Source organism: Hevea brasiliensis, chromosome 3 (assembly GCF_030052815.1).
Source record: "Hevea brasiliensis isolate MT/VB/25A 57/8 chromosome 3, ASM3005281v1, whole genome shotgun sequence".
NCBI classification, from domain to species: domain Eukaryota; kingdom Viridiplantae; phylum Streptophyta; class Magnoliopsida; order Malpighiales; family Euphorbiaceae; genus Hevea; species Hevea brasiliensis.
In genome coordinates this window covers 104,214,413-104,235,910 of record NC_079495.1, presented here as the reverse complement: position 1 = coordinate 104,235,910, position 21,498 = coordinate 104,214,413, and the positions used below count along the sequence as shown (strand labels likewise).

The 21,498-nt window shown below is 31.5% G+C and overlaps 4 protein-coding genes and 1 long non-coding RNA gene across 7 annotated transcripts; 4 read left to right on the top strand and 1 right to left on the bottom strand.

Annotated features, from left to right (window-relative positions):
* Positions 1 to 1,842: 1,842 nt before the first annotated feature.
* On the top strand, positions 1,843 to 3,911 carry LOC110651141 (protein TRI1). The gene is made up of 2 exons (XM_021806376.2): positions 1,843 to 2,263; positions 3,580 to 3,911. Exons 1-2 carry the CDS (start codon positions 1,982 to 1,984, stop codon positions 3,703 to 3,705), a joined length of 408 nt encoding a protein of 135 aa, XP_021662068.2. The 5' UTR covers positions 1,843 to 1,981; the 3' UTR covers positions 3,706 to 3,911.
* Positions 3,912 to 4,655: 744 nt separating this feature from the next.
* On the bottom strand, positions 4,656 to 7,830 carry LOC110651124 (uncharacterized). Its single transcript, XM_021806343.2, has 7 exons — positions 7,626 to 7,830; positions 7,339 to 7,511; positions 7,178 to 7,230; positions 6,415 to 6,529; positions 6,106 to 6,228; positions 5,235 to 5,406; positions 4,656 to 5,069 (listed from the first exon to the last, which is right to left on the bottom strand). Exons 1-7 carry the CDS (start codon positions 7,746 to 7,748, stop codon positions 4,884 to 4,886), a joined length of 945 nt encoding a protein of 314 aa, XP_021662035.2. The 5' UTR covers positions 7,749 to 7,830; the 3' UTR covers positions 4,656 to 4,883.
* Positions 7,831 to 8,040: 210 nt separating this feature from the next.
* LOC110651111 (uncharacterized) lies at positions 8,041 to 11,491 on the top strand. Of its 2 annotated transcripts, none has more exons than XM_058144385.1 (8): positions 8,041 to 8,317; positions 8,441 to 8,497; positions 8,665 to 8,740; positions 9,267 to 9,346; positions 9,494 to 9,543; positions 9,644 to 9,728; positions 9,832 to 9,930; positions 10,984 to 11,491. In XM_058144385.1, exons 1-8 carry the CDS (start codon positions 8,060 to 8,062, stop codon positions 11,206 to 11,208), a joined length of 930 nt encoding a protein of 309 aa, XP_058000368.1. In that variant the 5' UTR covers positions 8,041 to 8,059; the 3' UTR covers positions 11,209 to 11,491. The 2 variants fall into 2 exon arrangements, with proteins under 2 accessions (XP_058000368.1, XP_058000369.1); XM_058144386.1 differs by having other exon boundaries at positions 8,082 to 8,280.
* A 505-nt stretch (positions 11,492 to 11,996) lies between these two features.
* LOC110650968 (uncharacterized) lies at positions 11,997 to 14,381 on the top strand. Its single transcript, XR_002494072.2, has 3 exons — positions 11,997 to 12,263; positions 12,417 to 12,573; positions 12,963 to 14,381. It is a non-coding gene; the product is annotated as an uncharacterized LOC110650968 (long non-coding RNA).
* A 2,148-nt stretch (positions 14,382 to 16,529) lies between these two features.
* Positions 16,530 to 19,809, top strand: LOC110652827 (glycine-rich protein A3). Of its 2 annotated transcripts, XM_058144384.1 has the most exons (4): positions 16,530 to 16,708; positions 18,106 to 18,184; positions 18,290 to 18,622; positions 19,263 to 19,809. In XM_058144384.1, exons 3-4 carry the CDS (start codon positions 18,313 to 18,315, stop codon positions 19,496 to 19,498), a joined length of 546 nt encoding a protein of 181 aa, XP_058000367.1. In that variant the 5' UTR covers positions 16,530 to 16,708; positions 18,106 to 18,184; positions 18,290 to 18,312; the 3' UTR covers positions 19,499 to 19,809. The 2 variants fall into 2 exon arrangements, with proteins under 2 accessions (XP_058000367.1, XP_021664130.1); XM_021808438.2 differs by lacking the exon at positions 18,106 to 18,184 and having other exon boundaries at positions 16,549 to 16,708; positions 18,289 to 18,622.
* The last annotated feature ends 1,689 nt before the right edge of the window (positions 19,810 to 21,498 follow it).

Below are 21,498 nucleotides of genomic sequence, written 5' to 3'. Positions count from 1 at the left end.
CTGTGGGTCCTGATTAAACAACGGTTATTTGTATGTATCTATATTAATTATTAGTTATCTATTTAAAATTAAAATTTTATAAAAATTTTAATTTAATTGATTTTTTTATTAGTTTTTATATGTAAAATAAAAAAATAATTCTTTTTAACTTAAAAAATAAAAAAATTAGGGAATTAAATTGAATTCTTTTTTAATAAATAATTTATTATGAATTTTTTTTAAATCTATTATGTGATTTATTTGTTATAATAAATTTTATTAGAGTGACTAAAAATAAGAAATACTATATGAAATATAAGTAATTTTATTATTCTTTTAAGGTATTAGCTTAAAAATTTTTTTAAAATACATAAAAATTATCTTTTTTTTTTTTAATTTCACTATGTTTTAGCCTTTATGTTAAAATATTATATATTAAACTTGAATTTTTTATTTTAGATAATATATATATAACTTTTATTTTCATTATTATTTAAATTTGTAATTTCATATTTTTGAAATAATGTTAGCAACCAACAGTTTTTTGGTTTAATATATACATTTTTAAAACATTAAAATATAAAAAACAATAACATTGTTTTAGTTAAAAATGTAAAAAATAAAAAAAAATATTTAAGATGAAGAACTAAAATATAATTAAAAGTAATTTATTTTAAAATTATAAATATAAATATATATTAATAAACGTATGACATAAATATGTATCCACAAATTTACTGATAATAAGTGACATCTTTTCATATTTAACCATAAAATAATAAATAATATTTTTAATATATAAATTTTGAATATGATTAATTAATACAAATAAATACAAATTCAAAATCAATAGGAATAGCGATAAGTAATGTACTTATAAAAATTACTCAATTCGAATCCAATAATATTATCAAAATTCAAACCGACTTCAAAATCAATTAAAATTTAATTTTAATTACTCAAATTCATCTCAAATTTTATTATTATTTTTCAAAAAAAATATTTAAATTTATTTAATTTTATATATTTTAATTAATAATTTATTTATTTATTTATTAATAATTTATATTTTGAAAATTTAATAATTTAATAAATTTAATTTAATTTAAAAGTAATGTTAATGACTTTTAACTAATATATTTAAGAATTTTCTTTTTTTAACAATAATTCCAATACTAATTTTAAACAGATATTTATTATTAAAATGTCAAACTTCATATCATTGCACTGATATGCCATAAAATGACATGGAAGTCATTTAATTTTTCATATCTAAAATTAGGGATGTTTATGATTTTTCGAGTACTAAATCAAATTAAAGAATCATATTAAATAGTTCAAAATTATATCAGGCTAAATTTATTTTAGTTCAATTTTAGCTATTCAGTAAGAATTAAATTAAAACTTTGCTAAACTTATGCTAAATCAAAACTAACTCCAACCAATTAGATTATAATATGATCATGAACAATATAATAATATAATATTATATTTGTTTCAACATTTTTTTTAATAAGTTCAACGAAAAATACATTATAGTTATTCATTGTAAATGTATTAATATTATTATACAGTATGTTTGATTCATATATATATATATATATATATATATATATATATATATATATAATTAATAAAAAGTTAAAAAATATATTAGATAATATATTGTACAATACAATTAATTTGAAAACATAAATAGTAAAAGAAAAAATCAAAATCATTCTAAATTACTAAAAATTCAATTTAGTTGCGATTTCCAAACGGGTCCGGAACCAAATTCGTGCACCGCCCTGTTTTAAATGCTAGCGGGCTTGATGGAGATTGTTTTGAGGACTTGAAATCAAATTAGGTAGTTGCACGGAATTTCCGTGTTACTATAGGTGAGAATGAGACACAGAACCGGAAGCCGAACCATAGCATTCAAGTTCCAACTCTTCATTTCGCTCTGTTGCAGTGTTAAGCCACGAGAGAGACAGAGAGTTAGAGCAAAGCAAAACGCACAATGTCTTTTGCAGCATCTAGGGTTTTCAAGGGCTGCAGAGCCCTCTTAGCCCCAACGAAATCCGCTGCCTCTACAACAACCACCGCTGCGTCAAAATCCAAAGCCACAAAGGCAGCAGCACGGAAACAGAAGCCAAATCCGACAAAGCCTCTTAAGCCTTCTGGCATACTGAAAGTCACCCCCGTATCCCCCGCTCTTCGCGACTTTCTCGGTGTTCCTGAATCTTCTCGCAGTGATGCGGTGAAGAATATCTGGTCTTATATCAAGCAGCACAACTTGCAGGTCTTTCGCTTAGTCTCATTCTCTCAGTTTTTTATGTTTATTTTTTTGTTAAACCCTTGCATTGTTTTACCCATTAGGGTTTTAGCATCTATGCATGTTAATGTGCTCGTTAGACCCTAGCCTTTTTTTTCCCTCTTGTTTGTTACCATCTGCAAACCCTAGCTCAAATTTTGGTTTCAAGTCTATTTTTTTTCCTCATTTGGGAATTTCGGTTTTCTAGTTATAATAGTTGTTAAACCCCAGTTTCTGAAGCTTAAAATTCTTCTGTCATGTATTTTTTGCTCTTGATTTCTTAATCATTACAAATATCAAATTTTCAGTCTTTGGTGATACTTACCTGTTCAATTACAAATTTGAAAAGATATGATGATTAAAATATTCTGTCGAAAAAATGAATGATTGAACAAAATTGAAAAGAAGCTGAAATCAATATCTCAAATCCTTTTAGAATTCATATTTTCTGTTTGCGACTAGAAAAGAGGGTTTTATTTTTATTTAATTCTTTTTTTTTTTTTTGGGGGGGGGGGGGGGGGGGGGGGGGGAAAGTGAAGAAAAGATAAACAATTTTATTTATTTTATTTTTATTATTATTATTTTTTAGTTGGGGGGGGGGGGGGCGGGGTGGGAAAGTGAAGAAAAGATAAACAATTTTATTTATTTTATTTTTATTATTATTATTTTTTAGTTGGGGGGGGGGGGTGTGTGGGGAGTGGACGGAGAGTGAGGAAAAGATAAACAATTTGAAGATAAATTTATTTCAGCAGTTACTTCTTTCTTGCTGTGTTTGAATTTTGTTTATAGTAAACTTATATTTCAAGCTTTCTCAAAAGCTAGAGGCGGGGAAATTTCAAATTTGTGGGTAAGAATTGAGAGAATGGTGTTTCAATTTGTGGGTAAGAATTGGGCCAATGGTGTTTAGGGTCTTCTATTTTATTATCTCTTGCTCTTACTGTTTTATCCATTGCCAGTTATTTGTAACACAATAATTTGACCTCAAACAGATGGATTGTCGAGCTTATTGTAATTAGAGCCCATTAAATTGTACAATAGGAATTTGACCTCAATAAGATCGATTGATGAGCATGGACTGTTGTATGTATAGCTGCTTTATGTGTTGCATGATTGAATTTTCAACATGGGCTAAGCAGGCTTGTGCATTTAGTTATTTATAAGTTTAAATTGCATTCATTGTTCAGTTGTACCCATGGATCTTTTTAGTTATCAAATTTGTGTAGTGACTAGACTGGGGAGGTTTAATTGATAAATGTAGATATAAATGCCATTTATTGAAATATGGGGGATGCTTTTACCTGCAGAACCCTGCTGATAAGAAGGAGATCTTTTGTGATGAGAAGCTGAAGATCATTTTTGATGGAAAAGAGAAAGTTGGATTCCTGGAGATTGGAAAGTTGCTATCACGCCATTTTGTGAAGACTGGTTAAATGTCATTGTTGGGTGTTTAATTTATGGCTTGACTCTTCGTGGAGCCGGCTCTAGACTACTAATCTTGAATCTATGTGCTGTAATGTTGATGGTTTCCTGTTGTTTTAGAGCCTGGCCAGGCTTTTATGGATTGTATTGCAACTGGAACAAGTCGTTAGCTGGACATATTTTAAAATTGGCTAGGAAAAAAGGACTTGCATTTTAACCTGTTTTCTGATATCAATTCATTATGATCTTTCATTGGCAGATAATCTGATTGATGATCTGTGATTAGGTAAATGCCTACTGACCTTCCCCCCTCAAATGGTAGACATTTTTATTGAGCCCGGGGAAGTGCATGGAAGATTTTGTATATAGTAGCCATGCTTTAGAGTGTGGATTTTGGCTCATGGAAAGTTGTTTACCCTGTATCGAGCCCTTAACGTTTATTTTTCTCTAGTTAGTGGGGACTGTGGCATGAAATGGTGCGTGCTAACAGTTTGTAATTATGTTCCTTTCCTCTATACGAGAGCAATATTTGTCAAGCATTAAAATATTGTGTCTTGGCCTGGTTGAGTGGAGCAACATTTTACTGAAAATAAGACAAGCCATAGGGTCTAAAATCTAAATATTGGATGGGTGTGCAAATCTGCGTTTGACATTGATATTGAACCTTGAGAAAATATCTCCTTTATATTAAAAATTAATATAAAAATTAATTTAAAATTAAGTATGACATATTTTAGTTATGAAATTTTAAAATAATTACACATATTTTTGATATTTTTTAAGAAGCGCATTTTAAGCTTCCAACTTCAAGCTCAAACCGGGCCAAAGAAGCTATTGGAAGAACTGTACCGGTTTCTAGAGGTGATCGAATTTCGTTCACTACCAAGGTTCAGGAATGTCAAACTTAGGTCGGTAGTCGACAAGTGAGCTATGCATGGGCTGAAATTACCGGAACTTATCATGAGAAAGATAAAACATTCCCTACTGGTTTTAAGTGAAGATAAATCAGCATCCTAAATGGAGAATCCATGAAAGAATTACATTGATGCAAAGTACCAAGCATCTAAAGGGGTGGGATTGAGGGACGCTCTAATATATTGTTTCAGTTGACAAGAAATCAAATGAACTTGTATGCAACATGCTTGCTGATGAATTTACCAATCTTCCCATTCTAGTATGTTCAACTACTTTAGTTGAGGAGATGGTATATCCATTGATCCACAACAGCAGGAGAACCATACCATGGTCTCAGCTCATCATCTGAACCAACTGGTGAGTGGTACACTCCATCCAAGCTAATGTTGAGTGCACCCTCAAGATGGGCTGATGCCTCTGGCACCACTCCATCGCCCCATACATCTGCCTGTCCACATACCTACACAATGCAGAATTTGATTATCAGCTTTACAGAGTCACAAGGCGGCTCCTCGCCTACATAAACAAATGGGAAATCACTCTACATAGAAGATGTAGTTCTCAGATTTCATTCTGTCAGCTTTAGCTAAAGGACTTATTGATGAGACATCAATGCAATGATTACCTGCTTATACCCTTGCCCAATAAAACGGGCACGAAAGTTAATTGCTATAGACGCAGAAGTGCTGGTGTCATTCATAAGAACAGCCTCCGCATTTGGTTGATCACTGCCCATGGCAACCACAGAATTGACTTCAGCATTTGAGTTCCCAACAAAGCGAGCCCCCTGAATATACCTGCAGTTTATGGTGGCTATAGAAATTATAAGCTTTATATTTTCAGGGTGTAATGATTTATTGTGACGCAACTTTTACAGGAACTGAAGTTTGAATTGTTTGACAGATGTTAACCCTGTTTTATTAGTTCATAATCTTTTGCAATCAGTATAATGTCTGTTACCTGTCAAATTTTACATCGACTGGCATAAGCTAAAAACCTAGCTAAACCATGCTGCATACAGTTATATTTTTCTTTGTTCTGTGTCACCTATGCAAGTAAGTTGTTCTAAATTTCTATTTCAGTTGTCATTCCACATAATATTAATGTGTAACTGGTTAACTGTGATTCCTTCAACCAATGTATTCCCACAAGACAAAATAACTGGTAATATTAGTTGTGACATATCCAATCTCATGAACCAGCTATAAATCTCAAGTACTCCATTGGAAAAAGGCCAATCAAACAAACAGAAACGTACTTTAGCATCTTATTGTCTCATAGTACGCAGCAATGTGCAATAACCTTTGGACACAATAAGATATCCCCATATTATATTATAAACTGGTATCTTTTCAGCCAAGGTCCCAAAAAGTTTGGAAAGAATAATTTTATAAGAGAAGTAGAGAACCAATTCAAGAAGAATTCATGTGTAGTTTAAGTCAAGATAAATAAGCAATTCCAAAAGATATAGAACAGGTATCTGAATTTGGGTTTACCTCCCAGCAATACATACATATTTCAAATGAGGAGTATAAATAGCTTTTGCACAATGTTTTTCAACATAATCAAGGAGACCTCTAGTTTGATCAATAACCCCTGGAACTCCTTTTGGAGGTGGCCTGAATAAAATTAAACAGGTGGACTGGTCATTATCTCATGATAAAATTGAAATTGAGTTCACACAAGTAGTATTATTTAAGTTGTTAGCATATATCTCAACAAAGCAGTAAAAAATTTAACAAGAAATAGAAGATGTGATTCAAGAATTGTTAGAAAGAATACGAAATATGAGAGTGATGACCTACAAGTGGGGAGTACCGAGGGTCAACAGCAAGGAGACATCAGACAACCCAAATTCTTCCATGTAAACACGTGCAAGCCATCCTCCTGCCGAGTGACCAATCAAGGATAAAGTCCCACCTAAAATAAGATGTTTTGAAGCGTTTTAGATAAAGCTTACATTTGGCATAAGGCAGTTTAAAGCAGATACTTATGTGTTTGATAGAGAATTAAAGCTGACCATGAAAAAGGATGGAAGGGTTAGGAGAGAAGTAAGCAAAAGAAAATGATCAAATATGATTGTTCACTTGTGCAAAAGTTCAAGAAAGAAACACTAGGTTGGGTAATGTTTTATGATGGTTCTTAAGATCCTCTATAAGTTCATAAAACTTGGGCAATTTCCACACACGGCATGCCTAATTATACAGTTTGATCGAGGCCGTTATAGTTCAAGACAAGGAAGGTATTATTGCGAATGTTAGCTTTTGAAGCTTTACGTTGTACATTTGAACAAAAGCAATATGTTCACAGGATAACTTTCTGTTCTCTCACAAGAAGGCCAAAATAGAAGGAGCCGTAAAAGCAGCCCCATAAGTTACAGGCAAAGCAAAAATTGCAAGAAATTACATTTAACCTTGTCAACATCTTAAAAACAAGCAAGCCAGTTGTGACTTCTTATAGTATAGATGAGGTCGGATTAATCAACTAAGTAAAATTATAGCAAGTCATATACTTAAACATAAGCATCAAATGAGAGCTAAATCAGAAGTAAAACGCAAAGACAGACACCTTCCGCCAGCACCTTTGCCTCACGGACAGCCTCATCAATCCTCTTCAAATACCTTGAAATAACTTGCTCTCTTAGATATCATAAACAACACATAACCAATAAAGGGTTTAGAAAAGCAATTTACATTGCCCAAAAAACTGAAGAGTAGCAATTCAGTTACCAATCAAGAACAGGCCGAGGCCGGAGAGTGCCACGCCAGTAGTTAGGATCTACTAAACCGGCAGCATTCCTAAACCAATCAAATCTTGACACTTTAGCAACAACTGAGGGTACCCCATACTCATTCAGTGTTACCTTCAACTTCTGATAGTCCCCTGTGTTGTTCCCTAAACCCTGAAACAATCAAATATTCCTTAGACCACTATCACTTGTAAATAATACAATAAAAACAGCACCAACAGATACTACAGCCTACAGGTTTAAAGAGAGAGAGGAAAGGAGAGTAACCGGAAGAATGACAGCAGGGCGGACGGTGGTCGAAATGGGGTGGCCCGTAGGGGCAGAAGGGAAGGACGAGGAGGAGTAGCGGACATTGAAATGGTATGGAGACAAGGCAAGAGCCATACCCATAAAACTCAACCTCAACTGTTGCTTTTGACAGTTGAGGTGGGTGATGATGCTGCAAGAAAGTGGCAATCTTGCACATGATGTGCACACTCTCGCCACCAGTAATATCCTACCTTCTTCAATAGCGAGTGGGCTATGTAATGGCTGATGGGCCTTATTTTAGACCTTAACCTTTCACAACATTCCAATGTTGAAGGCGGGCATTTCTAGCAACTGTTCATTGGATGGCCACATTGAGAATGTACCCTCTTGGCCCAACAAATAGGCCCGAAACGATAAAGTGGGCAGCCGAATGACGGTGCTTAATCCTGTAAATGGCTTCTCCACAGTTCTGCTTCTGCCATGCTGTTGCTGCCAATCCACTGCCCATGGCTCCAAAGCAAGCTCTTTGCTCTCTAATACTAAAATCACCATTTTCATCTTCCATTACGAGGTCTGCAAAGTCTCATTATCATCGAAATTGTTGTTATAGTTGCACAGTCGATGCATGTGTCGATGTCAAAGAACTGAGAAGCCCAGACCTGGTGGCCTTGGAGTACGCTGACCTAAACCTCACTGATAAAATTTCTAGAGTAATACCATTTCATATTAATTCATATTTGTATATGTTAGAGCATTTCCCCCTTCCCCTTCTTTGGTCTTTTGGGGACTGAAATTTTGAGCTTTTTTTTTTGTTTTATTATTTTTCAATTTAGGAACTGGGTCATGTTAGAATCAGGCAACATGTGAACCCTCTGAGTTCCTCGTTTTCTGTAAGTATGAAACTTTTTTTTTAGGGTTTAGATATATAATATGCTGGTAATATGTTTTATTTTTTCAATTATGATTAGAGTGATAACAGAAGCATCCTCTGATTTTAGTTGTTGCTGCGTTTACTTAAGGAGAAGCGTTGCTTTCTTGATAAAATTTTGGTAGGCAGGTGCCAGCAAGAATACCTGATTGGAGGGAAGTCTTCAGGAACCCAACATTACCACTCATGGTGGATATTGGAAGTGGTAGCGTTTTTCGCCTTGTGCTTCCTTTTACGTATATTTTGCTTGCTTCTCCATTTTGACTGTTTTGGTATTTATAAGTTAACGAGGATTAATTTAGTTTGATGGGGATATTAAGCTTCTGGCATTTAGAGGAGCAAATTAAAAGCTTAAAAATTTAAGGTGAAGAAATCCAAAATCATATAGGATTAAGGCCTAGGGTCTTTGGTTTATTATTTAGAATATGTTATACAGATAGGAAAGGTATTTTTGGCTAGTGGCCCTGAAAATTTTATTACTACATGATTCTGTTCCTGAATTATGTGCTGAAGTAAAAGAAAATCATGCAGTCAATTATTCCAGTGGCGCAGATTTTTCCTAGCATTTGCTCCTATTGTTAATTCTGCCTTTCAAAATTTGTTAGTGTGAATCTATCACCTTTTTAATTAATTTTCTGGTTGCAACTGCAACTATTAATAATAGTAAGGAAAGAAATGAAAGTGCATCTTTTCAAGTGTCTATTTATCTAACAAATTTGCAAAATTCTCAGGGAGTGGAAGGTTTCTCATATGGCTTGCAAAAAAGAATCCAGATTCAGCAAATTATTTGGGACTTGAAATACGGCAAAAAGTATGGGAATGAATTCCTTGGTTATTTCTAATTCTGTCCAGAATTCTTCTAATTAAGTGAATCTATATTTTCTTGGTTCTCTTTTACTTCTACTTCAAAGCATGATTTCATTGTTAATTATATTGTAATGCTTCCTGCCTGATGCAGCTGGTCAAGCGTGCTGAACTCTGGGTAAAAGAGCTGGCTCTTGGTAACATGTAAGGCCTTGAAACAAATTGTCTTTTTGGCTAAGGAATTTTAAAAAAAATATGTATTTCATTGGCTGTTTCAGTAATGGATAACTCAATTGTGTTACAGACACTTCCTGTTTGCAAATGCTACAGTTTCCTTCAGGCAATTGGTTCTTGAGTACCCTGGACCCTTGATGTTTGTTTCAATTTTGGTAAGTGCTATTGCTTTACTGGATTATCCAATAGGATTCAACATGACATCTTTAGTTCTATGTTCTAGACTCAAACACCTATTGTCCCGATAATTTTTTGCAGTGTCCAGACCCTCATTTCAAGAAAAGGCATCATAAGCGAAGGGTCGTGCAGAAGCTGTTGGTAGATTGTATCATCAGCAATTTATTGCCTGGAGGAAAGGTTTGTGCTCTAAACATTCATTATTTTGATAAGGAGGCTGACCTTTGTTTTTCCTCTTTGGCTTTGTATTTCTTATTAGTGATCCTTCTAGAATCTAGAGCCCAGGTAGGAAATATGTATCTTTATTCTCTGTTATTTTTTAAACAGTCCATCTCCAGATAATGCCTAAACTATTTAGTATTATTTCCTTTGATGATATGAAAGTCAAAGAATTGTTCTGGAAAGTAGAGACCTGAAGTGATGAGGTTTCAGTAAGGAACATGCTTTGTTAGTCAGTCCTGCTAAGGACATAGAATAATTAAATGTTTGTTGCTGCTGCAAAATGATATGCTGGAAATGACTTTGAACAATTTGGCAGCAGTTGTTGACAATATTCCCAAATGCCAACTCATGTATAATTGTTGTTTAACCATAAGATACATTTGATCTTTCTGAAGAATAAATTTGATGAATTAATGAGTTGGTGGAAATTTAGAAATATAAATGAAATAGGCAAGTAGCCATATCAGTATTAAGATGTATTTGAATTACATGTTTAGCTTAATGCAAATTTTAATATGTAAATGAGGAATAAAGGTCTGGCATGAGGAAAAATAAAAAGAAACGAACAGAAGGAAGAAAGAAAAAAAAAAAGTGCCCTGTTCTACACCAGATCACTAAAGAAGCCAGAATGAGAAATAGATTAAAAATTAAACTAGGAGAAGACAAAATTATGGGTGTCTCTTGACATTCAATCTGATTCTTCTGCCACACCAAAATCTTATGCCTGTTGAAGAATATGTAATCTGCTTTGACACAGTGAGATGAATCTGTGTTCTTTTTCTTCTCCGTTACTTTTCTCTTCTCTTTTCTTTTAAGCTTAATCTCCTTGCATAGTAAGATTGTGGAGTTATTAGAATTTTCGTTAGGTATCTGGCATAGATTGTGCTTTTATATTATATCATTTAAAAGTAAGGAAATTTTACTGTTGAAATCAATCTCATACAAACTCGCTTAAGTATGCAATCTTTATACTTGTCTAGCAGTATTTCTTATTTTTTGTGAATGTACCAGGTTTTTGTGCAGTCTGATGTGCTTGAGGTGGCACTTGACATGAGGAATCAATTTGATGCAGAATCACATGTGCTTCAACACATTGATGAAACTGATCCAAGCAAATTGATTGACGATGATGGATGGCTTTTGAATAATCCAATGGGAATAAGGACTGAAAGAGAAATCCATGCAGAATTTGAAGGTGCTAAAATTTACAGAAGGTTGTACCAAAAGCGGACATAATAACAAGCTTTCTGCTATTGCAAGTGTTCCAAGTTTGCGTAGGAGGTTTGAAAGTTCTTTATATAATTCAAGCTCATGCTTATGAAATTTGTGAAATATAGAGAGATTTTTGCTCATATTCATCAATGTATTTTTCTTGTAGCAAAAGAGATATGTCAGGTATTCTTTCTTTCTTTCTTTTATTCAATACAATTTTCAAGGGCTTACTCTATAGTATCTTGTTATGTATGTTTATGGAATTATGAAACAATTTGAACATAAAGAACTGGCCTGTCTTTTTGCATTCTCATACTTGATGAAATGTGTGCCATTATTGGTGTTATATCATTTTTCCCAGGTGAAATTATAATATACTCCTGATGTGCTGAAGTTATATTACGAGAGAACATGTGCTTCGGAAATACTGAATAATCTATTATTTTTTTCTCAGAAACTTCAGCCCTAAAGAAAAGTAAATAAAAAGAATCACCATTTAGTTAGCGTTTCATAGTTTAGCAGTTGGAATGTTTCAATTAGATAATGAAAATTTAACAGCATTTGGACTCCTTCAATATATGATATAAAAATTTTAACACTCCATCTGAAAGAACCCAAATTTTTAAATTATAAATAAAATAAAAAGAAAATATTATATTATTAATATTATAGGATTCATTTGAATTTATTTTAAAATAAATGGGTATAATTAAAATAAATAAATTAAAAATAAAAATATAAAAAAAGGACAATTTTAAGCTGATTGCTCGTGCATCTTCCCCTTCCCCCCCCTTCTCACTTCTCTCTCTCTCTCTCTCTTTTCTTTTCCTTTTCTTTATTTTCTTTCCTTTTCTTTTTTTTGCCATAACTTTCTTCTCTGATCGTTGTTTTTGACATTCTTGGTATCAAAACGCTCCTCTCTTTATGGGCATCGTGTAGATACCAATTTTGCGTGGTATCATTTTCCAGTTTGTGTAAATTAAGCTTCAGAAGTTTTAGCCCATTTTGACTTTTGGGCTAGATTTTTCGTAAATTGTGAACCCCACGAAAAATTCGAGAGTATCGGAGTGCTCCCCTCGGTGAGAGCTTCACGACAATACTCATTTTTAATTTTTCCAACACCGTTTTCCGATGGGTCTCGTGAAAATTCACAGTGTTTTTCCGAGCATTAAATGAGTTTGGAAAATTCCGTAAAAATTATATACTAACCCTGTGTTATGGGCTTCGCGTAGCTACTTTCAATTCGAAGAAATTCAACAGTTGTTCGTGTCTGCAATTTCGGGTCGGCAGACAGGTTACATAAAAATTTTCAGAATTGGGTCGAAATTATAGGTTACCCTACCATTTTCAGACATTCCGGACGCGTCCCCAAAGTCGGAATTGGCATAGGTAAACCCGAACCTTATTTTTTCTTAATTATCTAGTGCTTGATTACGATTAAAAATCTATAAAATATTCATAGTAGGTTAAAAAAATTATAATTCCTTTCGCATTAGCTTAATAATATTGCTAAGAACCACAGATCAAAATTTTAGAATTTTTAGAGTTCATTTTGACAGTTTTTGCAAAAGGGTTAATTGTAAGAACTTAATTATAATTTTTTAAATTGTGATTGTTGACTGTTTGGATGGGCCCAGGAGGGGCCATGTGATGTGATTGAGTTGTGGATGTATGACTTGTGGATATAGAAGTGCATTTTAAGCCACTTAGGGTGTCTTTGATCCTTTTTAAGCTTGTATTAAGTCAATGGTATTAAATAATTATAATGAAATTGTCAGGTGAGCCGAGACGGCCTTCCTCCTCCATCCAGCCGTCATAGTGAACTCGGTTCAAGTATGTGAGTAAAATATTAATTTTAATTATAATTTCAATATTATTATATGTTCAGGCATGCCCATACATCACTTATAAATATGTATCTATGTAGTTAAACATTAGGCGCGTTTTATATTGCATTCTTAATTGATGAAGTGCCATGGATGTTGTTTATAGTAATTTGGAGCAGTGTGCGTGCGTTGACGTGCGTGTGGTGTGTGGTATTGGATACGGATAGGACAGGTGGATGTCGCTTGAGAGACACTTGCTGGGACTCGGTCCTTTATGGATAAGTCAGGGTAGGCAAGGCTTGAGATGATCTCGCTGGCCCCGCATTTGGTTTATCAAGTGAAAGTCTGGCTTAAGAGACACTCGCTGGCAGAGGTTGGATTAAGAGAGCTGTATAGGGGATCAGCTCCCATATATGTACTCTTTAAACATTATTGGGTGTGTGAGTACTCCAAAATACCTATTTACTATTATAATATGATGTGTATGAAAATTTTGATGGTGTTGTATTCCACTCCTTATGATGCATTAGCTCTAGGTAGCTATAAAAATTGTAGTTAAAATTGGTATTTTACGCTCTGAGTTGAACGCTCACTCCTGTTCACCTTATTTTTCCAGACTACAGAAGCATTAGTTGTTGTGATTAACCTGCTCATCTTCTTCGCAGGTCAATTAGTACTATCTAATATATTTTGTACAATTTAGCTAAATTTTAGACTCTGCATGCTTTAAGAGTATTTTAATCAATTTGGAGACTGTAATATAATATTTTGTTGAATTTGTAAGAACATTAAATACATGCATAACTGGATTGGATGAGGGAGCAGAGCTTCTATTAAATTTTATGACATGATGAGTATGTAGAGGGTGAGCTGAGCTTTCCAAATTGTTATATATTGTATTTATAGATCAGACGAGTCAAAAACTCCTCGTTGTATGGTCTACATTTATGGTCGGACTTTGTCCGGTTGAATTCTTGAATTGGGCCTAAAATGAGCCTTAGAATTAGGTTAAGGAATAGTTAAGCTTACTATGGGCCTCGGGGGCTTTAGACCTGCCCAGGTCCTAGTGTCGGTCCGGCTCATAAGTTGGATCGTGACGCCATCTGTGTAGGAAAATGTAAAGAAATAACCAGGAAAAGTTGGTTTAATAGTACTGTTAACAATCCGAGCCACCATTTTTGGTTAATTACTACTTCAAGATTTCATGGAGATGAGTTGCAAGTTTGTGGGCAATAGTGGCAAATGGTAACAAGACAATACCAAATTGTTATTAGGGATGATAGTATATGGGTTTAAGGGGATATTATAGTGAAGTTTACAAATCGCTTACTTAGAGGGATAATTGGTAAGACTTTAACTTTTAACTTAATGAAAATGCTGATTGCAACTGAATCAACTTTTATTTCCAAATTATGAATAATCTCATAATATACCAAATTGTTAAGAGGGATGATAATATTGCTAATTGTACTTGCATGTATGTAAAATTCTTTATAAATTATGAGTGATAAATTTTATTCTAAGGTAATATTTAATATTAATGAATTTCACAAAATTTTGTGAAATTCATCTATAAATCTAAAATTTTATTATTTGATTTAAATGAAAATTTATTGACAATTCTTAATTATCAATTCTATGAAATTTATTATAACTAAATCAAATTCTATCAAAATTGATAAAATTTATAAATGAATTTTAAACTTAAAATTATATATTTCAAATGACAAAATTATCTTTTTATTATACATCATTTTATTTTATTTTATTTATTTCAAATATAAAATTCATTTCAAATAATTCATTTCATTTGAAATGAATTTTATATTTAATATAAAATATATCAAATAAAAAATTTATTTATAAATAAATTATAAATTTATTTACAAATGTAATGAATTTTATCATATAATTGAATGAAATAGGGTCTAAATGTATTCAATAATCTATTAATTTAAAATTACTTATTATTTATTTTATTAACTGAAATTCGTTGTTTTTATTGTTTAATGAATAAACTATCGGATGAAGGTATTTATTCCAATCCCATGGCAAATTTGCAAATAAAATATATCATCCACTCTTGAATATTGATTTTAGGCCGTTATATATATTAAGAATATTTTAAATGAAATATTTTTATTAACTATAGTAATTAATAAATTGCAAAATTTAATTTCAATTTTATTTAATTATCTTATTTTAAATTAAATTATTAATCCCTCCTAAATTAATTCTATAAAATATGATTAAGTATATTAATAAAGATATATTTATTAATCTTATATAAGTAAAATTGTGAAAAAAAATAATCATGATAAAAATATATAAATATTATATGAGATAAACAATATTAATTATATCTTTAATAAACTAAAAAAGTACACAATAAATTTAATTATTATGGTCTTTAGTTTTGTTAATTAATTAATACATAAAATAATTATTTAAATTGTGAAAATTGAAATAATAATGATAATAATAAAGATAGTTAAAAAAAATAGAAGGAAAATTAAATACCTAATATAAAGAAATTAATCTTAGTAAGTACTATCAATGATACGTGTTATGTGATAGCTTAAAATAAACAATTATCTATTTTAATATAGATAGATAAATTCACGGTAAAAATATGTGAATATCATAAGATATATGTATGAGCATTAGAGAAAAATATTAATTATATTTTTAATAAATTAAAAATATAACATAATAAATTTAATTATTGAGGCACTTGAATTTTAATAATCGATTAATACGTAAAATAATCATTTAAATTATAAAAATTAAGATAATAATTGTCAAATAAGGATAGTTTAAAAATAAAAGAAATAAATATATAATATAAATGACAATAATTATTAATTATAGATCAATTAATCTCAATATAATAAGCACCATGTGACAGCACCAAATATAATTATTACGTTAAAATTTCAAAGAAAATTTTACATACTTTATATAATAGATCCACCATTGAAAAATATAAATATTATGAGATATATGTACAAGGATAATAGAATAAAATAGTAATTATATTTTTATTAAATTAAAAAAATCAATATAATAAATTTAATTATTAAGGAATTGAATTTTGATAAGTAATTGATAAATAAAATATCATTTAAATTGTTAAAATTGAGATGCTAATTACAATAATAAAAACAGTTAAAAATGGAAAAAAAAATTAAAGATCTAATGAATATGTTAGTATTGTACGAAATTAATAAAATTAAAATTAAATATTTGATTTAAAAATTGTTAAATTAATTATTAATAAAATAAAATTTTATTTTCTTGAAACAATAAAATTTTATTTTTTAAAAAGAAAAGATAATATGTGTTATTTAATTTTATAAAAAATATATTTAAATAAAGTATAAATATTTTTTAAATTAAAGATAAGATTAAAAAAAAAGTAACTTTCAATATATATATATATATATATATATATATATATATATATTAAAGATGAACGAAACACCGGCTCGTTTAAACAACGCATACTATCAGATTCGCGCGCATACGCACCGAGAAACAGAAATTCCTCGTTTATGTCCTGTGCAGCTGCGCTATATAATCCCAAAGCTAATACCCGGCACCGCCAAAATAAAAGGTCTTGGCCCCTCATAATTCATCATCCCAAACCACACCGAAGAAAGAAAAGGGCTCACCTTTCAATCTCAAACCAAAAGCTGGTATGCAATCTTTCAATCTCTTCCTGTTTATTGAGATATCTTTTTTTTCTCCATTTTTTTTGGTGAATTATTTTTGTTTTGTTCTTGTAGTTTAATATCATATATTCAAGGTTGATTCTTTCAAGATTACTCGACAATTGACTTGTTTGTTGAGTTTTCCTTTTTTTTTTTTTTGTTTTTCTTTCTAATTTTTGTTCTTTGGATAATTCTTAGTAGAATATTGTTTTTTTGGGGTTGATCCAAATTTTATCCCTTTGCCTAATAGTTAGTTATATGGTGATTTTGTTTTGTTTTATCCTGTTTATCCATTGATGTAACTGGCTCTTGTATTTGATGGTTATATTGTTTGTGGTGATTATGGGCCTGAGGACCTTACCTGTTAAATGCTATCCCTTAAATCGTTTTATTAATTTTTATTGTATTTTATTAATGTTATATGGTGACTTGCACAATTTGTAATTATTATTATGTAGCACAGTTTTAAGGTTTTTTTTCCCTCTCTCTCTCTTTTGTTTTGTCTCCTTATCATCTGGGCATTTGATTTTCTCTCCACACAAAGATATGACCTTTCAGAAGTTTGAAGTTCATGGCTTAAACAAAAATTTGATGAGAATTGTGTTTAATTGATCTGAATGCTCAGCTTAGCACAAATATAGAAAATACCGTCTATGGCAATTTCTCATTCACATGCATGCTTTTGTCTTTTGGATATTGCACAGAATCAATCCAAATATACCATTATATAACAAGTATATTAGAGGGTTACCGTGGCTAATTTCTGCTCTGCACTTCGAAAAAAAAAAAATTCCTGCTCTTCACCATTCACCTTGTATGTAGCATACCGATCTGTACAAACAAGGAAACTTTTTTCGTCTTTTACATGTTATGAACAACATGTATTGAGCTCCTTACTCTTGTTTTTGTAACATGGGGATGGAATTGATATAGTTTTTAAGACATGTAAGTCAGAGTAGTTTATATTTGGTTTTAGAATTAGATATATTGCTTCTCCTATGAGTTCTTTCAGTTGTATCTGTATTTTTGTATATCAGTAGATCCTGTTTATTGTGAGCAATCTTGTGCTTATTATGTTTCTAATAAGTTTTCATGCAGTATTAAGAAATAAATCCAGACCCTATTTTGACCTCTAGGCTCTCTTTCTAGAAAGACTGTGATCTGGAATTGTTTTGTAAATTATGATTTTAATGCACTAATTTAATGGAAACAGTAGGTAAGAACTTCACTTATCAATTAGTTTCTCACTTTCTGTTCTGCCTCTACACTTTGCAACAAGGGACAGGGATTTGTGATCTTTATTATTATAATTTTTATAACCTGCATCTTTCTATGAAAATATTGAGTTGAGCAAGAGAAAGTATAATAGAGTCCTCTTTCAGGCACTTTCTTTTCCTCCTTTCACGCTTATAAGGAAGTTGTTGGTCTTAAGACATCCAGCACTTATGTGAAGAAACTTACTATTTTTTTTTTCCTCTCCTTCTGTGGTTTTTTTCTTGATGCGTTTTGATTCTATTCTTTTGTTTTAAGTGGTTTCTAAGAGTTATAGTTTTCTATTTCTGTAGCATTAAAATTTATGTTGAAGAAAGATGGCAGGTGGGAAGGACAAACATGAAAATGATTCTACTGATAAAGGGTTGCTTTCACATCTTGCTGGATATGCTGCTGGTTACTACTCCCCACATGGATCATATCCTCCACACGGATATCCTCCTCAACCATATCCCCAGCAGGGCTATCCTCCTGCTGGATATCCTCCTCCGGGTGGATGTCCTCCTTCGGGCGGATATCCACCAGCTGGTTATACTCCTCCAGGAGGATACCCACCTGCAGGTTATCCTCCTCCTGGTGGTTACCCTCCGGCTGGTTATCCTGGTCCATCAGCTCCACATCATTCAGGTATTGCTGTGTGCTTTCTATTTTATCTTCCAACTGGCAATGCGTTCTAGGGTAGTGATATTTCTCTAGCATTGATTTTCTTCCAGTGGAGAACTGTATGGTCATCGCATTTTGTTATGCTAAATGGAGGGAAAAGCTCGAGGACTTCTCCTTGCACTTAAACATCTCTTTGAAAGAAATTGCTTGTGCAAATCACCGTGTTCTTTTGGTGAATATGGTGCCTCAATAGTAATTAGGTGTTTGTGCTTGAACCATCATGTATAACATCTTTGTTGATGTGTTTCTATTATCAGCATTGTGATTAATGCGAGTGAGGGCCAGCTGAACAGTTACCAGTGGCTAACCTATTAGGGTTGGGGATTTGTAGTTGTAGCTGCTCTATACTTTGGGTTTAAGAATTGGAAGTTAACTGGACAATATGGAATTGAAATAGTTCTACTTGTGACAATGTGACAAACTTGAGAGTTACAAGTATTGCCTCCTGCTTCAAAGCCTTGCACATTGGACCTGTTGGAGTTCACTAAAACTGTTGTCAATCTTCTAAAGCTTGGAATAGTTATAATGTTGTTTTGGCCATTTGCTCAATTTGTCTTAGTCTGTTCCATCTATTATGATCGTGGCTGACTAGTAATGATAACAGGGCATGGATCGCATGGATCTGGTATGGGGGCACTGTTAGCTGGGGGTGCAGCTGCTGCGGCTGCTGCTTACGGGGCTCACCACCTGTCTCATGGGCTTGGACATCATGGTTTTGGGCATGGCCTTGGTCGTGGGAAGTTCAAGCATGGAAAATTTAAGCATGGGAAGTTTGGCAAGCGGTGGAAGCATGGAATGTTTGGAAAGCACAAGGGCAAACTCTTTAAGAGATGGAAGTGATTCTTACCTATTTGACTCCCTCTCTTATTATACATGCACCAGCTTTCTCCCATATCTGATTTGGCTATTCAGAGATTGCTTTCTGTTTCTCCTAATGAATCTACATTCAGTTTAGTTATCGCTATGACTATAGTCATGCCATGCATGCATAATACATACTTACTGCTCTGTATGAGTTGCTCTTTAACATTTCCACATGTTTTCATTGTTTATTCTAGACTGGGATTTGAAATTATTTGGTTGGATTAGCTTATTTTCAGTACAAGAGAGAGAAGGTTCATAGTAGGAATTGGATTTGAGTGTTTTTGTTACTTACAATGGATTTTATCTTAGGTTCTGTTAGCGTATGCAAATGTTGTTCTTGATGGAGGCGAATGGGCTTTATCTGTTTAGCAGTTGTCAACACTCTTTTGCTGCCACTGATAATAATGATTTGAGTTTTTTACCATGATGTATTAGGTTTGAATGGCCGTGAGAGAGCATTAAGGAAAAGCTGAATTTTACATTATATGATTGAATTGTACAATGCATTGTGTAATTATGGAATAAATCTAATTTTTCATCATAAGCTTAAAGTGTTTATTTAGTTGTGGTGTTTGGATTTTTTTATTTTAGGGACATTTTACTTCGATTAAGTTAGAGAATGTAAGTAGCATATATTGAAGATAAAATGAGAGATGACCGTTTAAAATGGTTTGATTATGTACAACACAGGGAATAAAGAGTCTCAGTATGAAAATGTGAATAGGTTAATAGGGAAAGGGGAGGCTTAAGATGATATGGAGGGAAGTAGTATTAAAGTATTTACAAGTTTTGAATATTTATGTAAAATTCGTGTGGCGTAAAAGGATCTATTTAATTGACTATAATAGAAAATTTTCATTTGTTAGCTTTTTATCCTATCGCAAGAGAGGTATTTAGAGCTAAAATACGATAGCATACGCCTTTAGGTGTACAATGTAATCAGTAAATCGACAATCTTGATAAACCTGAATGAGTTTAACTCGAAATTAATGATTTTATACATTGAATATTTGATTATAGTTTGAAAGTAATTATGAACTAAATTTTCAATTTATATACATATATTAAAGAAACATGTGAATGACTTTGGTTATTTTTTATTTTTATTTATTTTTACAAAATAATATATTTTGAATTAATATTTATTTTTCAATTAATGTATGAGAAATATATATATATATATATATATATGCAAAAGGTTTGATAAGAGTTTAATTATAAAAGTTTAAAAAGTGCTAAAAGAAATAAAAATCGTGAAAATCGAACCTGACATGTTTAATGTAAAAATCAATCATATGTAATTTTAAATTTTAATTTATTAGTTTCAATTTGAATACTATTAAAATTGACTTTATCGATTTGATTTTGGCAAAATAAAATGAATCCATCTAAATTGACTCATATACAACCATACATACACCATACCATATAGTGAGAGCAAGGGAATTATCAATGCTAGTACACGTGGTTATTAATAATTTTAAATTATATATTTTTTTGAAAAAAGTAATAAAATTAATAGAGTAAATAAAAAAATTAAAAGTAATTAGATAAAAAAGAAAACATAATGAGAAGAAAAAGGTTTAGTGTGTGTCAAATGACTGAAGGTATTAATTATTTATAGGTAGAGACAGAGAAAATTCATATCAAAATTAATTAAGCCATTAAACCATTATTAATTAAAAAAAGTTATTCTTTAATTGAAATAATTTTAATGTTATTATTTAAAATATTAAAATTCTAAAATGTTAGCCATAAATTTTGGTCAAATAAGTTGATAATTGCTCACAAATCAATGATCTTAATGGTTATAATTTTTTTTAAGGAAAATAAGTTATTCTTTGTTTATAACAATAATAATAATAATAATAATAATAATAATAATAATAATAATAAATGTGCTTAAAAATATTCCACTAAACGATTTTAATTTTCTTTTAAAATAAATATGGGCCTTGATTTTATTATTATTAATA

What these genes read in the sequence shown, in the direction of transcription:
- LOC110651111 (XM_058144385.1), top strand. Translation starts at nt 8,060, where the DNA reads ATGGCTTCTCCACAGTTCTGCTTCTGCCATGCTGTTGCTGCCAATCCA. An exon ending in CTCTGAGTTCCTCGTTTTCT is followed by an intron (nt 8,498 to 8,664) that starts GTAAGTATGAAA and finishes TTTGGTAGGCAG; the next exon opens with GTGCCAGCAAGAATACCTGA. An exon ending in GAGCTGGCTCTTGGTAACAT is followed by an intron (nt 9,544 to 9,643) that starts GTAAGGCCTTGA and finishes ATTGTGTTACAG; the next exon opens with ACACTTCCTGTTTGCAAATG.
- LOC110652827 (XM_058144384.1), top strand. Translation starts at nt 18,313, where the DNA reads ATGGCAGGTGGGAAGGACAAACATGAAAATGATTCTACTGATAAAGGG. An exon ending in ATCAGCTCCACATCATTCAG is followed by an intron (nt 18,623 to 19,262) that starts GTATTGCTGTGT and finishes TAATGATAACAG; the next exon opens with GGCATGGATCGCATGGATCT.
- LOC110651124 (XM_021806343.2), bottom strand. Translation starts at nt 7,748, where the DNA reads ATGGGTATGGCTCTTGCCTTGTCTCCATACCATTTCAATGTCCGCTAC. An exon ending in CCTCGGCCTGTTCTTGATTG is followed by an intron (nt 7,231 to 7,338) that starts GTAACTGAATTG and finishes AGTTATTTCAAG; the next exon opens with GTATTTGAAGAGGATTGATG. An exon ending in GGCAAAGGTGCTGGCGGAAG is followed by an intron (nt 6,530 to 7,177) that starts GTGTCTGTCTTT and finishes ATCTTATTTTAG; the next exon opens with GTGGGACTTTATCCTTGATT.
- LOC110651141 (XM_021806376.2), top strand. Translation starts at nt 1,982, where the DNA reads ATGTCTTTTGCAGCATCTAGGGTTTTCAAGGGCTGCAGAGCCCTCTTA. An exon ending in TCAAGCAGCACAACTTGCAG is followed by an intron (nt 2,264 to 3,579) that starts GTCTTTCGCTTA and finishes TTTTACCTGCAG; the next exon opens with AACCCTGCTGATAAGAAGGA.